Source organism: Candida theae, assembly GCF_024610275.1.
Source record: "Candida theae strain CBS 12239 chromosome Unknown scaffold6, whole genome shotgun sequence".
Taxonomy (NCBI): Eukaryota; Fungi; Ascomycota; class Pichiomycetes; order Serinales; family Debaryomycetaceae; genus Lodderomyces; species Lodderomyces theae.
In genome coordinates this window covers 197,463-211,544 of record NW_026261434.1, presented here as the reverse complement: position 1 = coordinate 211,544, position 14,082 = coordinate 197,463, and the positions used below count along the sequence as shown (strand labels likewise).

At 38.9% G+C, this 14,082-nt stretch overlaps 8 protein-coding genes across 8 annotated transcripts; 1 reads left to right on the top strand and 7 right to left on the bottom strand. All coding sequences in view use genetic code 12, as the record gives it.

Annotated features, from left to right (window-relative positions):
* Window positions 1-192: 192 nt before the first annotated feature.
* On the bottom strand, window positions 193-1,524 carry KGF57_002459 (uncharacterized protein; the record flags this gene model as incomplete). Its single annotated transcript, XM_051751775.1, has 1 exon — window positions 193-1,524. The coding sequence occupies one exon, from the start codon at window positions 1,522-1,524 to the stop codon at window positions 193-195; it is 1,332 nt and encodes a 443-aa protein (XP_051609061.1).
* Window positions 1,525-2,110: 586 nt separating this feature from the next.
* Window positions 2,111-2,974, bottom strand: CBR1 (Cbr1p; the record flags this gene model as incomplete). Its single annotated transcript, XM_051751774.1, has 1 exon — window positions 2,111-2,974. One exon carries the CDS (start codon window positions 2,972-2,974, stop codon window positions 2,111-2,113), a length of 864 nt encoding a protein of 287 aa, XP_051609060.1.
* Window positions 2,975-3,626: 652 nt separating this feature from the next.
* KGF57_002457 (tubulin-binding prefolding complex subunit) lies at window positions 3,627-4,019 on the bottom strand (the record flags this gene model as incomplete). Its single annotated transcript, XM_051751772.1, has 1 exon — window positions 3,627-4,019. The coding sequence occupies one exon, from the start codon at window positions 4,017-4,019 to the stop codon at window positions 3,627-3,629; it is 393 nt and encodes a 130-aa protein (XP_051609059.1).
* Window positions 4,020-4,351: 332 nt separating this feature from the next.
* On the bottom strand, window positions 4,352-5,229 carry KGF57_002456 (60S ribosomal protein eL22; the record flags this gene model as incomplete). The annotated part of the gene is made up of 2 exons (XM_051751771.1): window positions 4,352-4,702; window positions 5,218-5,229. 2 exons carry the CDS (start codon window positions 5,227-5,229, stop codon window positions 4,352-4,354), a joined length of 363 nt encoding a protein of 120 aa, XP_051609058.1.
* A 435-nt stretch (window positions 5,230-5,664) lies between these two features.
* Window positions 5,665-6,996, bottom strand: SAP10 (aspartyl protease SAP10; the record flags this gene model as incomplete). The annotated part of the gene is made up of 1 exon (XM_051751770.1): window positions 5,665-6,996. The coding sequence occupies one exon, from the start codon at window positions 6,994-6,996 to the stop codon at window positions 5,665-5,667; it is 1,332 nt and encodes a 443-aa protein (XP_051609057.1).
* Window positions 6,997-8,076: 1,080 nt separating this feature from the next.
* Window positions 8,077-8,673, top strand: KGF57_002454 (uncharacterized protein; the record flags this gene model as incomplete). The annotated part of the gene is made up of 1 exon (XM_051751769.1): window positions 8,077-8,673. The coding sequence occupies one exon, from the start codon at window positions 8,077-8,079 to the stop codon at window positions 8,671-8,673; it is 597 nt and encodes a 198-aa protein (XP_051609056.1).
* A 329-nt stretch (window positions 8,674-9,002) lies between these two features.
* On the bottom strand, window positions 9,003-10,508 carry KGF57_002453 (uncharacterized protein; the record flags this gene model as incomplete). The annotated part of the gene is made up of 1 exon (XM_051751768.1): window positions 9,003-10,508. The coding sequence occupies one exon, from the start codon at window positions 10,506-10,508 to the stop codon at window positions 9,003-9,005; it is 1,506 nt and encodes a 501-aa protein (XP_051609055.1).
* Window positions 10,509-10,809: 301 nt separating this feature from the next.
* KGF57_002452 (uncharacterized protein) lies at window positions 10,810-12,864 on the bottom strand (the record flags this gene model as incomplete). Its single annotated transcript, XM_051751767.1, has 1 exon — window positions 10,810-12,864. The coding sequence occupies one exon, from the start codon at window positions 12,862-12,864 to the stop codon at window positions 10,810-10,812; it is 2,055 nt and encodes a 684-aa protein (XP_051609054.1).
* Between the last annotated feature and the right edge of the window lie 1,218 nt (window positions 12,865-14,082).

The window sequence follows — 14,082 nt, the reverse complement described above, 5'->3', positions numbered from 1 at the left end:
AAGTTATACAAGCATTGGATAAGAAAAACCAATTATGCGTTACTGTTATTACTACCAAAGCCAACATCTATTACTCTAACCACACTTGGAAACAAAACAATCACACGGTGCTATATGGACCCAAGCCTATTAAAAAGGTCAACGAAATAAATAAAATCAAAAATCAAACTAAGGGTAATCAACACCTTCAGCTCAGCCGTAAAGTAAATCCACAATGTAGCAAAATCCACCACCCCAAGTGACTTTCTGTAATATCGTCTTTAACCATCTAGGACGAACCTTGACAAACAAGTTGCCACAATTGTATCCCTCACTCTCTATACCTACTCCCCACTTGATATTTTGTCTCACATTGCACCCACTCCAAAAATTCCACCATTTGGCACGTTCGCAAGGCACGACTCTGAGCAAGTTTTTCATAAGGGGTCCTGTGGGGCCATTGATGTACTTGTGACCGCCAATGAAGGAGTACGTTTGTCTCTTGTCGTCATCGGGCAATTGCTTATCACCCCAATGCCCCTTAAAAGCTAGCCAGTTTCCGTACCTCCATTCACGACCAACATGTCTTGGATTTGAGTTGTTGGTTGCTGGAAACACGTGTTTACCATCATAAGTGTATCCAAGGTAGTTTCTAGATGGGTTCCACAATGGACCACGATCAGTAAAGTCACTCAATATATCATATGGTAAGTCGTGAGGGTGTTGGCCTACACTGGGGTAGTTGGCATGAGTTCCTCTAGCACTGAAAATGACTGGATGCCTTGGGTCAAGCGCATATTTCTCCAAATTATGGTAGTAAAATGCACCGCCTCCACCATGTGCCGACATCCAAACGATAACTGGTTCACCTTTGTAAAATCTAACCAATGAATGTTCCCAATCTCCCACATGATTGCCATAAGGTCCCTGACCCATAACAAAGGGACCCAAATTGAAAGAATAGAAGTAGAACCAGTATGCATCAACCCATCCAAACCCCTTGTCGACAACAATCAAAGTTGCTGGAGCATTTTTGATCTCGCCATTTATCAAATTAGGTTTGTTCTTTACGCCAGTGATCCAATCGGGATCCTTATCAAAATCCGAGTTTGATGTTAGAAACAAGTCCGAAGTGTGTTTGAGTTTAGATAATTTGTCCAAATTCATGTCAGTTTCAGTGCCAGGATAGACTGATCCATTCTCAAACGTTACATGGAAATTGGTGACGTATTCGCCAATGTCGTAAGGAAGATATCTTTCTTCACTGTATAAATGAACCAAAGGCGCGTAGTCTATTACGTATTGCGGTATATGTCCTTGTTCCAAAGTTCTTTGCGACTTTTTTGGTTCACTGACCAAAGGAGGAAAATCTTTGTACTTTAGTGGGTTGCGCAAGATATTGTCAATCTTGAGCTCTTTATCTTGGTCTTGTATTGCTTGTAGAATGTAGCTATCTTTCCCGTCTCCCGAGACATCAAAGTAGTGGTCCAGACATAGAATCGTAGGCGCAGTGAGGACTAGTAGTGATAATAGGTGTAATAGCATTGTGTGTGTGTGTGTAAACAGTGATTGATGTTGACGCACGTGTGAAGTAGATTTGCTAAATACAGTAAAGCAACAAAGTAATGAAATGCGTAGAAATTGTATCTGAAGTTACTGCTGGCTGGGTGTTGTTGAATGAGGATGTGTATGAGTAGTCAGTATAAGTAGAAACCAAACGACTGTAGTTATTGAAGAAAGAATAAGGTAACGGAAAAGGGACTGTTTTGTTGTATATATATATATATGTATATCAATTGGTTTCAGTGATGATGATTATTTATGGAATTTCTTTTGTTTGTCTCTCCATTTATATATCCGACGGTGTTTAAATACATCTTTGTGCTCAATTTACAGCGAATTGGGTCATTTGACAAATCAATTGGTAGCACACACAGACACACACACAGACACACACACACACACGAATTGTGCTATCGTATAAAGTGCATCTTATACCGTATATCCTACTTATATATATATATATTTATCAATGGATTATCACTTTATAGTTTTATAACTACTCAGATCTATATATGTATTAACTGTACTCTAGTCTAACAAAGTACTGTCACAAGCACACACTCTTCCTCTAAAATACAAACACTTGATCTCCCAACTTGGATACTGGTTTAGCCTTTTCGTAACCCAAGGAATGAGCCGCCTTCTTCATAGCACTAATCATTGGTGGCGGTCCACATAACAACAACGTGGTGTCATCAGAAGGTTTGGGTAAATGCTTCTCAATCAATTCTGGGGTGACAAATCCAGTAGAGTATTCCCAGTTGGCTGGTGGCTGGTTCAAAACATAATGAATCTTCAATCTATCTGGATGTTTAGCAGCATATGTTTCCAATTCCTTTCTCAACAAAATATCATCTTCGGTGACATTGGCATAAAGTAACGAGATCTTGATATTATCTTCTGGGTTGTTCAAAATAGCAGTGATGATTTGATACATTGGTGCAATACCAGTACCACCGGCAATCATACCAAATGTCTTTTTCATATTTGGTGTATGGGTGAAGAACCCCTTTGGTCCTCTAATTTCAACAAAATCACCAACCTTCTTCAGAGCAACATGCTTGGAAATATTACCATTTTCATATGTCTTGATCAATAAGTCAAAGTGCCCCTTTTGATCACTAGTCGAGATTGGAGTATATGATCTAACAATTTCCTTACCATCAATAATAGCACCAATAGAAATGTGTTGTCCAATTGGCAAGTTCAAAGTGTCAGTGGGTCTTGGTAATCCAAATCTATAAACTGCCGAGTTGTGTGAAACTTTAGTAATGCTGAGCAATGGGAATTTTTGGAATTGATCTGGGAGTAATGCTGGTTTGGAATGGTTTCTTTTTGATAATTGGAAAAAGTAGTAGCTAACTACTGAGATTATGATTGTAGCAACAGTGGCAAATACAAGGAAGGGGTTTGGTTCTGATGAGTCTGCCATAGTTTTGTACAAAAGATGGTGGGTGGGTGTTACTTAGTGAAGAGAAAGATTGAATAATAATTAAGAGAAAATACCCTGTTGATATATATATATATATATGTTTACACGAAAATTGTTGGAGATATTTTTTTTCTCTCTCTCATTCTCTCTTTCTCTCTTTCTCTCTCTTTTCGTCTTTGTCTTCTTCCATTTCACATTTGTCACATGATGCATATGAAAATTACTCATAACCAAAAGAGTAATAAGATATCATAGAGTCTAGACGAAACATTTAAGTTGGAAACAACGTATATGAGAAGGATTCTGCTTCCTAACTGACAGCACTGATTTAAAACTCCATCATTGGTGTCCGGAGTTGGTGTAGTGTAATTTGAGATTTTCTTGTAGTATCAAGAGGAGGAGGAGGGGGGTCTTTTGTCCAAATTGAGTAATCATATGCATTTAGATGCCGTGAATACAATACACTTCAGGATAAGACATCCCTCAGTTATGAACATTATCTTGATATGAGCTAGTCTATATATAGATACATATCTTAGTCTATTTTTTCAGCACATATGCTTATCTCAATGTCTGTATAAGCAGCTTAACACTACAACATCCTTGCATCTTCCCCACTTCACACATGACTCTTCCTCTCCCCTGCACACTCTCATCTCTCCAAGTTGATATTGTTTCCAAACTTGCCATATAAATGCTTCTTCAACTCTTCCAATTGTTCATCAAACCCATCTATCAACTCTTCAACACGCTCAATCTTTTCCGAAATCGCTTCATCATCAGCCTCAATCTTGCTCAAGGCTTTACTAGTCTTTATAAACACGAATCCATCGCCAATCTTGTACTGTACCAATTCGTCCTCATCTAGCAATTCCAACTCGGTTGACAAATCGTCAAGATACTCCTTTTCGGTTTTCAATTTCTCTAGTATTGCTTGTTGTTGATCTTTCTTCGATATTATCGTGGAGAATTTATTGATTTTCTGTTGGTCTTCCCAACTGACCTCGGTGGCTGTGTTTCGTTGTCCCTCAGGTAGCAATTCCATGGTGGAGTGTAGATGGTGTTGTCAATGAAATGACTGATGAGAATGATGGATAGAAGCAGAGTTGGGACTTGAGTTGATGATCTAATTTTTTGGTTTGTCATTCTTTCGCAGCGGTAGCGCAAACATCACCACTTCCATTTTCATTTCAACTACAAAAACACTACAGAGACATTCAAATCCTTACAATCAGTTACACTCTTTGTTCCGAAAGTGAATATTAGTAATATTTATACAAAACCTATGTTATGGTAACCCCGTATCTCCTTAATAGAACAAAAAAAAATAGCAAAAGCAAAAAGTCGAAAGTTCAAATTAGATTTGCCCTTCTAAATTTACTCTTCATCTTCTTCTTCATCATCTTCAGCAACCGAGTAGAATTGCAATCTGTATTGGTTTTGTTTAACAGCAACAAATCTAATCCAGTCTCTAATTTGGTTCTTCTTCAAGTATCTCTTGGTCAAGTACTTCAAGTATTTACCACTAAACTTGGTGTTTGAAACAACAACAACCTTGTTTCCTTCCGAAGTGACGGAAATTTCGTCACCCAAGTTACCAACGATATTGTCAACCTTGATGTGCTCAACAAGGTACTTGACGTAACCTTCTTGGTCAAAGACACCATTTTCAACTGGAGCTGAAGTGTCAACGACGAATTTCTTTGCAGATTTGGATTTCTTAGTAGTCTAGAAAAAAAATAAGTTAGAAAGGTTAGCCTACCGCACTTGTATAGAAATACACCTAGTCCTCGATTTGAAAAAAAAGAATTGGCAGATGCAGCTGTAACTAACATTGCACAATTTCCTTTTTCAAAACTAGAGTATTCGACAGCAAAGCTTTCCCTCCCATCGTATAAAAAAAAACGGGGAGTTGAGATGATCAAGAAAAAAAAACACCAATAACTAAACCATCGGCGTTTCAATGATTCTTCTCTTGAGTTAACAATAGGTTTCGTTGTAAATATTCCTTTTTCCACTCTTTCGGGGATATGAGAAAAGGGCGTATCATCGTCGTCAAGATAACACACGACAATCTTCGTTTCCTAGGTATGTTTTCTTCAGCCCGAATTTATTTTAGTATGGGAGTTCCAACTTTCTTTCATTTTCTTTTTTTGTCATTTGTTGAATACTCGAAGGTGGAGTTTGTTGCATGCGTGAGTGGTACACACTGCAACGGACTAGGGTTGAGTGGGCATACATACAATTGGAGCCATTGTTGATAGATGTAGGTTAGTGGATGATGTAGAAGGATGTGAAGATGTTTCCGTTCTGAAAAATAATTCTTTTGTTTCTGAATGATTGTGCGGGACGAGACAGAGAAAAAAAGAAAAATTTACAGAATAAAATATAGAGGTCTATAGCCCTAATTTGTAGGTAGCGCAAATTTATAGTGACGTCTATGTGTGGCAGCAACAATGATACGGACCTGACCTGACAAATACATAGTTTGCAAAGCCATTAGAAGATTCAAGAGGTTGCAGAACCATGCAAATGTTTACAATGATTTAGCAATTTTTCTTGTTGTTAGCCTCGTATGGTATTTTTTTTCACCATTTGGTTGCAAATTTTAACAAAGATTTACATCTGCCATTTCTGGAAAGAACACTTATTACCAACTTACAACATGGTATACATTGACTATCAAATTTCTAGTATAAAACAATTACATAGATGGACAAGAGCATCAAACTGATGCAATACACATATAGCAACGTTTTTTTGCGGTATGTACTTGCCTCCGATCGGTTTGCAAACCTATCCTCTTCTGAGTTACTGGGCTTGCTTTGGCTTTGGCTTTGGCTCTGATTCTGACTCGAACTCTGGCTCTCTGATGCTATGTCTTCATGGGTTACTGGTGCTATTGACAACTTATTATCTTCCAAATTGAAAACGACGTAAAACTGCTTCAATATATCTGACCCAAATATCGTGCCACCTATAAGCGACTCATCCATGATGCCTAAGTAGCATTTCCCATTTGTTCTTTCATTATTGATGATGAAATCTGATACAGGCACGCTCAAAGTAGTGTTGCTGACCTTGAAGTTGAATTTTGTGTCTATGTCCTTCATTTCACAAGGTACTTGATATGCCATTTCGTTGTCATCATAAGTTCCATTCAACGATTGTCCAATTTTCTGAATCCAGTTCAGTGGTAATGTTGAAAATGTGGAGCCGGTGTCGAAAATCACATGTTTACTTCCCGATTGGATGGTTGTTTTGGCATTGCTGTCGGACAGACTTAGCCATACTTCCTTAATGTGAACCGCACTGTTCTCCATATGAGTAGTTGCCAAATGTCCAATGTACTTGGTGTCGTCGACACTTCCGAATAGTATATTACCAGTCTTGTCATTTAGATAGATTGCGTATTGAGCAGAATTTATATGTCCTTGTTTCCTCAACAAGGAAACAAAATTGCCATACTTGTCATTGCGTCCGATACCCAATATCCCCATATCAACACTAGATGCATTGGCAACACCTAGCTTCAACCCTTCTATAGTCACGTTCCCTACTCCAACGTCATCACGACCATATTCACCAATAGCAGCTGACCCGTCAGCAAATCCAATGCTGAAATCGTTGCTTATAAACTGATACGTTGCTGAGTCTTTTGTATTGAACGTACCATTTGCAGCACACGAATAATCTTGAGGCAAGTCGTTGAATAAATGTGGTATATCGGGTGGGTTTTCTGAATGCAACTGACTTACAGTTTGACACGATACATCAGTGGACATAACCCATAATTCTGAAGAGCCCGTATCTATAGACACAACAACATCGTCTTTATTCGATCCTATAGCCAAGTTTGTCAAATAGACATTTCGTTGTAGTGCAACTGCCGTGTCAAATGTATCCCGTTTGTAATTTTGTTCAATTTGCAGCAGCACGATTTCAAAGTCCAAGCTTATTCCCGATTCAACTATGCTCAGTAGTAGGACAGTTAGTAGGATCAACATAACGGACACAGGCATGACTTTGCTTGGCACTATCAGGAGAAAGAGTTTGTTGAAAAACTGAACCAGTTATTTCAATGAAACAAGCGATTTTTGACCATTACATTTCCCAATCGGTCGATATTATCGGAACAATACAAAATATAAAATAAAATGGAAAAAAAGGGGGAAAAGACACGCATCATTGCAAATGTATTATGTTTGTGTGATCAAATGTTTCCTTTTTATTTTCTTTTTTTTTTTTGTTTGTTTGTGGCTGCAACCACGTTTGTAATTCTAGACTTATCTGGGCTGTGTGTGTGTGTGTGTGTGTTGGCGTTATACTATTCAAAAGTAATACTGTATGTTGCCAGGAGATTGAAGCTGCTTAGCTTGAATACTTTAGTTGTTTTCTCCTACAATGAAAAACCTCAACCTACAAATACTTGGTCTCCTGTTCTCTTGTCAGCAAATGCAAGGCTTTGCGGATTGTGCAAACTTTTTGGGCTGCATTACACGAACAAATGTGTGTAGTCCATCCTGTTTGGAAGAAATACATCCTTTGTATCATATGTTGGTATTTTAATAGTTGACCAAGAAGATCAAGACTATGCTATGAGAGTCTCATTGGTCACCACAACGTCGTTTAAATGAACGTCTGTGTCTCTCTCTCGATTACCTAAAGTCGTGTAGGAAACACCAATGTTCGGACACACAATTTTGATTTCTTCTTTCTCTTTTTTTTTTTATCTTCTGTGAAAATCACAATTGAAGACGCGATGTCTATTGTGCTTTGGTAATTGGGTTGCAAACTAAGCAGACTTATTTCAATTCTGTGCGGTTACTTAAGTTTGGATAATACATGCTAATACCAGCACATCCAAGGACTCTGTTGAGTAACTGGTTGTTGGTTTTGAGTTTTGATGAAGAAGAACCAAGCAACAAGACCTTGACACTACTGGCAGTTGGAATGTTTGTTCCTGCCTTATATCTGCACAGATTTGTATGTGTGTGTGAGGGCAATTTATTTGCATACCAAAAGAAGCAACACTTTCGAAAAGTATAATACTGAACTCTCAGCATAATTTTCATCCTTCCTCCACATCTCCATCATTAAGAATGAACTACCTTCTTGCTCTTGTAGTGGTCACCGCAGCTGCGCCACAGATCGTCAAGCCATACTCAGAACTGTTCTTCCTTGCAGCTTACGACAAAGACTACACCTACAATTTACAACACAAGACCCAATATCTCAATGCACCAATCCAGAGAATAGATCACGAATCAACCAAACTCTATATTCCAAAATGTGTTGACAACCACAACTCATCATCGGCAACTACCACAACCACCAAGTTTATTGAGGGCAGAATCTTAATCAACGGTAGTTACAAAGTGGACAATTTGGACCATGAAGGATTGCAATTTATTAGAGTTGATAATCGTACCAATAGATTGAAAGCGTGTCCCAAGGGTGGTTTATCTACTGGATTCAGTTTGTTTAGGGATGAGTTGCTATATAATAAAGTTGGTATCTGGTCATTGTGCCTTGACAAAGAGTGCAACTGTTTGCATATTTACCATGGAACTGTTGGGGATAATGCCAGGTACTGCGACACTAGTGACCAAGAGATTACTGTGAAGGCAATTGGCAAATACGATGCTGCTGGTGCCGTGCCTGACTATCCGTACAGCTTGACCGAGAAGCGAGATTAATTTCATCTACTTGTTACTCTTTTTGCAGCCTCTATCATAATGAAAAAAAGTTGATTACTTTGAATCCTCTGATGCCGTCTCTTACGATGGTGTAGAGTGTTGCAAAATTGTCCACATTCTGTAGCCTGGAACGAGATCTATACCGTTATTTTCTACAACAACGCATCCATAAAAAAAACTAATATTAACCAAATAAAAAATATAAAAAAAAAAAAGAAGCAGAGCTCATGTGAGTTACAAATGCTATACCCAATACTGCAAGAGCAACGGGCTTCGCTGCCAACTTCTCCGTCTTCTCTCTCTCTCTCTCTCTCTCTCTCTCTCGTTGCTCAATTACCATAATAATAATTTCTCACCTGTTCCAACCGCATTGTATTCAACAATTCATCATTTGTGTAATTATTCTTGGCCTGTTCCATCAATTCAAACTTGCGCCAAAACTCATCAAATTGCATCAGGTCCTGTTTCAACGACTCAATGGATTCCTGATTATAATTTTGGTTCACTTTGCATTTCAAAATCAGTTTTGGTGGGTCGAGAAATGGACAGTTGTGCTTCTTCAATGAGTTGTTGCCATTCAATTTGAAATCAAAGAAGTTGAATGGTAGTGAATTTGAACGGAAATTCAAGAATGATTTCTTGCGTTTTGGTGATGAGGATGATGCGGAAAGTTGGGCCGCGATGCGTTTCTGGTGGCGGTTATGATGATGACGAATATGATTATGATGGTTGCAATTTGGAGTTGGATGGTAGTTATTTGGAGTGATTGGTGTTGGGGTGCATGTCGACGCAGATGGCATAGTATGTGACGACCCAACTTCCTTCAAGTCAGTAATATGCTCTTCAAATTTGATCTTACTAGGCGATGGCAAATTCGACAACAGCGATGATGCGAGAACACCGGTAGACCTATCCCCCACGCCCACGCCCACGCCCAAGCTTACGTCCTCTTTGCCATCACCACCCTGTCTAAACAAAAGCAAATCAAAACTAGAGCTATTCAAGCGTTTAAACATGTTACTGGAGTTTTTGCGAATCATGCCTTTGAACCTATTCAACAACGTCAACTCCTTCATGCTCTCAATCGTGGAGTTCAACTCTAAACTGTGATCCTTGACTTCTTTGCCACTAAATTCCTCTTGTGCGAAATCAACCTCTGGAAGCGGCAACAGCAGTAACGGCTCTGGTCCCGGATCAACACAAGTATTGTGTTGAATTCTGTCACTGAATTTGCCGTCATCCATGGGTGGCAACTCGTCTAAACTCCAATTATCAAAATCAAAATTGAAATTGAGCGTCGATAGCGGCGAAGTATGAGATTCAATAGCTGCAGCCATCTTTGTTGTACTCGACTTTTTCTTCTCTTGCTCGTAAACTTCCAATATGACCTTGTTATACAAAGGAGAATCTTCAAACTCGCTTGGATAATCATCACGAGGGCAAAAACTGGTCACTGATAACCCGTGGCCCAATCTTTTTGAAGTCTTGTGGTTGTGGGAGTGACCATGATTGTGTACACGCTGATGATTATTGTCGCAAGTGGATATCGAACTAGTATTGCTTCGATTGAATGGAGTGGACTTTGATTGCATCGAGTGATCAGAGTGTAACAGTGATGTAGCTGATGGTGATGGTGACGGAGACGATGACTCTGACTGTATATCAAATAAATTTTTAATGGTTAAAATAGGCAGGTGTTTGGGTTGTTTTTGATATCCGCGTGGCTCTTGCATGTCTCCATGGGGTCGGTGGGGCTGCTGCTGCTGCTGCTGCTGATGATGATGATGATGGTGTTGCAACGGAGATGGTGCTACTTGATGCTGAATCAGGTGCATAGTTGGTCCTTCTGGTAAAAATTAAGCGTTCATCAACAGAAAGTATACTATTTAAGAAAATGCAACAGAAGTCGTTTTTATTTTTAGGGGGTAGTAGTTGACACTATTGTTGCGAAAAATTCAAGAAAAAAAAGAAAAAAAAAAAGAAAAAAAAAAGCAGAAATAAAATAAAATAAAACTCAAATCAGTTTGTCATTTATATGGTATGCTGAGATGAAGTTTGCCCTTTGGACAAAAGTAGCAACAATACAAATTAGTACCAGAGGGAATTCCAACTTCCTCCAATTTTATTTTTCATCTTCTATCTAACTTCTATCTTGTCCAACTGTTCAAAAGCTTGCTGGTAAAGCTTTTCTCTAAAACCATTTATTTTTTCATACTCAAATAATGACTCTCTGACAGGTGGCTTCAAATGCACACCTTGTTCAATAAGCTGAATATACGCTTGATCGTGATGCGCTTCTTTATTATCCAAAATTTTACCTTGCTCTAAATCATTGACGTTTCTGTTCTTTGAACCATCAACTTTGAACAAGTGGCGTATCTCCTTTTGGTGGTATTGAGCTAATGCTTGTGACTGGTAATAGTCAACCAACACTTGATGATCTTCAGTCAAAATTTGATAAATCTCCTCATCCGACAAGTTCTGCACGAGCTTCTTCAACCTCGTCTTGTTGATACGACCATTAGACTTTTTATAGTCGTTAGGGTCGAGCACGTTTGTCAAAGATGGCTCATGTATCCAACTTTGCAACTTGTTGATAAAATACCAGCCATTGTATTCTACTTTGGTTAATGCACGATTTGGGTACTCAAATTTCAAACGCTGGATGATCGAGTTTGGAGCGTAGCATGGTACACCATTCAACATGGTCAACTTCAAAGGCGACAAGTGGTCTAAGTTATAAAAATGGACACGTCTATCGTTAAATACAGGGGCATCTTTCTTCAACACTGGCCCTTCATCCATGTCGTCGTTGACATTTAAGTAATAATTTGCAGTGGGCTTTGCTCCACTTGTGCTCAATCCAGTAATGTCAATGTAAATACCCGTATCAATATCAATAAATCTTGCATCTATGTGATTACCACGTTTTGAAATATGCCTATTATGCACAAATGTCCCCACTTCAATAAGAAACTTTCCAGTTCCTTCACGAGGATCTTCAATCACAATTGTCTGATTATAAAGCTCACCCAATTTAAGCAAGTGTTCAATTGGCATTTGCACATCCAAGTCATTGTCGAAGGGGAAAGTTCCTCCATTCCAATACCAACTCAACAACGGACCATGGGCAATCCAGCTAACTATGCCGTACTTTTCACTAAATTTAAACCAATTGCGCAGTAACCTTTCCAAAATGATTGACGTGCGATCAAAATGATCACTTAGTTTCCCATTGAAAAACCTCCAATCGTAGTGCCATCCGGAATCGTGATTATTGCTGTTCATATGTAAAGTGGCTTCCTTAAAGTACCGCGTTTCCGGGTTCACTGATGGTTTTGTCTCGATGGTAGTTACCATGGAGTTTAAAAAGGATTGTTGCATTTGACTAAGTGGCTCCTTGACTGGTTGAAGCTGGTTCAACTTTTGAGCAAGAATACGTCGATTATAAGTGAAATGGCTCTCTTGCAACTCGATTATTGGTTGTGGGCTGTATTTGTATCCACTATTTGGCGCAATCTGCTCAAACTGTTTTACCAAATCAAACTCTGTTTTCGTAGTCTCAGGGTGTCCTTTGTATACATCAAACAGCAAATCGTCACCGTAATCGTTCAAAAAGATTACTTTGTAGGGTAGTGGCTGATGGGTCAATAAGTACGACTTGCCTTGTAAATTTCTCACGTATTCCGTTGTTGTCACTTGCGTGTGTTTGAATTGAATAAATCCCGGTAGTTGCGATTTGTCATCAAAGCCCAACCTCTTAATCTCTTCTTCACTGAGATCTTTAGTGTTGACACACCCTACTCTGTTTGGATCGGCTTCAGCTTTCGATTTGACTCTTGAAGGTACAAAATTCATTTCATGTATAATATCCTGACACTTTAACCTCTGGTCAAATGGTTTGCTCAATTGCTGGTTCAAGTACGATAAGTCAACCCAGTCAGACCACTGAAACGGAATCAGCTTTGGAAGTGCATCTTGAGCTAAGATGTGATCAAATAACGAACCAAAGGTTAATCGATCGTCCTGGTAAAGAAGATTTGAGTCGGCCATGCTCTTGATTTCTTGTGGCGCTCTGACTAGTTTAGTTGTATGCTTAGGTGGTTCCATGTTGGTTAGTAGGTGTTCCAACTTCTTAGCGTAGTCTATATCAGTATTGGCTAGCTGAGGTAGCAGGCCCGAGCCATCCATGGGTATATGTATATGTTGAGTATCGATATTTTTGTTGTTGTTGTTGTTGTTGTTGTTGTTGTTGTTGATTGATCGTGAGAGAAAATAGGTTAAGACGTATATTATGTTGACGGCAAAGACGAGAAGAAGTGGTTTTCTAAACTTTCTTTTGTTTAGTAGCATCTTTGAAGTTATTGAAGATGTTTTTGGCATAGCGTTCTTGAAATGATCAGTGGAGGGTTTTTTAGAGCGAGCGTGATCTGTATTCTTCTTCTCTTTGTATGTATGAGTTACTTCACCTAGTCTGATACGTTATGCAAAAGAATGTGACGGCATATACTACTGCTAGTATTTAGGAGCGTGGGTAGCACAACGTATGTATGGTATGGCCGTGGTTGTTGTTTGTTGGTTGTTGTTGATATCTGGAGAGTTCTTGTGCGCGCAAGAAAACCAAAAAAATAAAAAATTTTTGTTGTTCCTGTCGTGTGACAACAACACAAGGGGAAAAAAGGACCCCTTAATATCTACTTCAGCTACATCTTCTCTGTATTTAACGAAAAGTTCAACTTAGAGTACTCACAACTTTACACACTGTGTAGGCACAATGCAGATTCATGTGAGAGGCTTGGATCCTGCTCTTATCCTTCGTCTCATTTTGGCTCCGCCTTCAAAATGCTAGCTGATGCATTAACCAGGTACACGATCTCACAAAATCACCAAAAGACTTTGCTTCTGTGACATTAACCATCAATTAAAACAGCAACTTCATTAGAACATGGCTTGGGTTTACCAAGTACTTTCACTGTCCCTAAAATACAAGGCTCTTCATAATGCTGCTTGTAAAGAAAACTTTGCAAGATCAAAAAAGAAAAAAAAAGGAGCATGGCTGCGGGGCCCACAAAATAAATGCACGTAAAAGAACCACCATTTTGTCAAGCCTAAGTCAAAAGCATCTTTCACCAGCACCACAAATGCACCACACCAAGCTTCGGCTGGGATGAAACACAGCTACACTTGTGGTAGATTTCTCCTGTTAATAGTTTGGAAGAAATCTTTGAGTCAGTAAAATGTGTTGGTGTTGGTGGGGGGGGGGGGGACTGCTGTTGACGCGGGGAACACTTGAATACTTACAACTAATTACTGCATCTCTACACCAATTGCAATCTTTTCCAAAAAATCCCAAAATCCTTCAACTTTGCCTCATTAATAGTATACAAAGATAAATAAATAAATAAATAG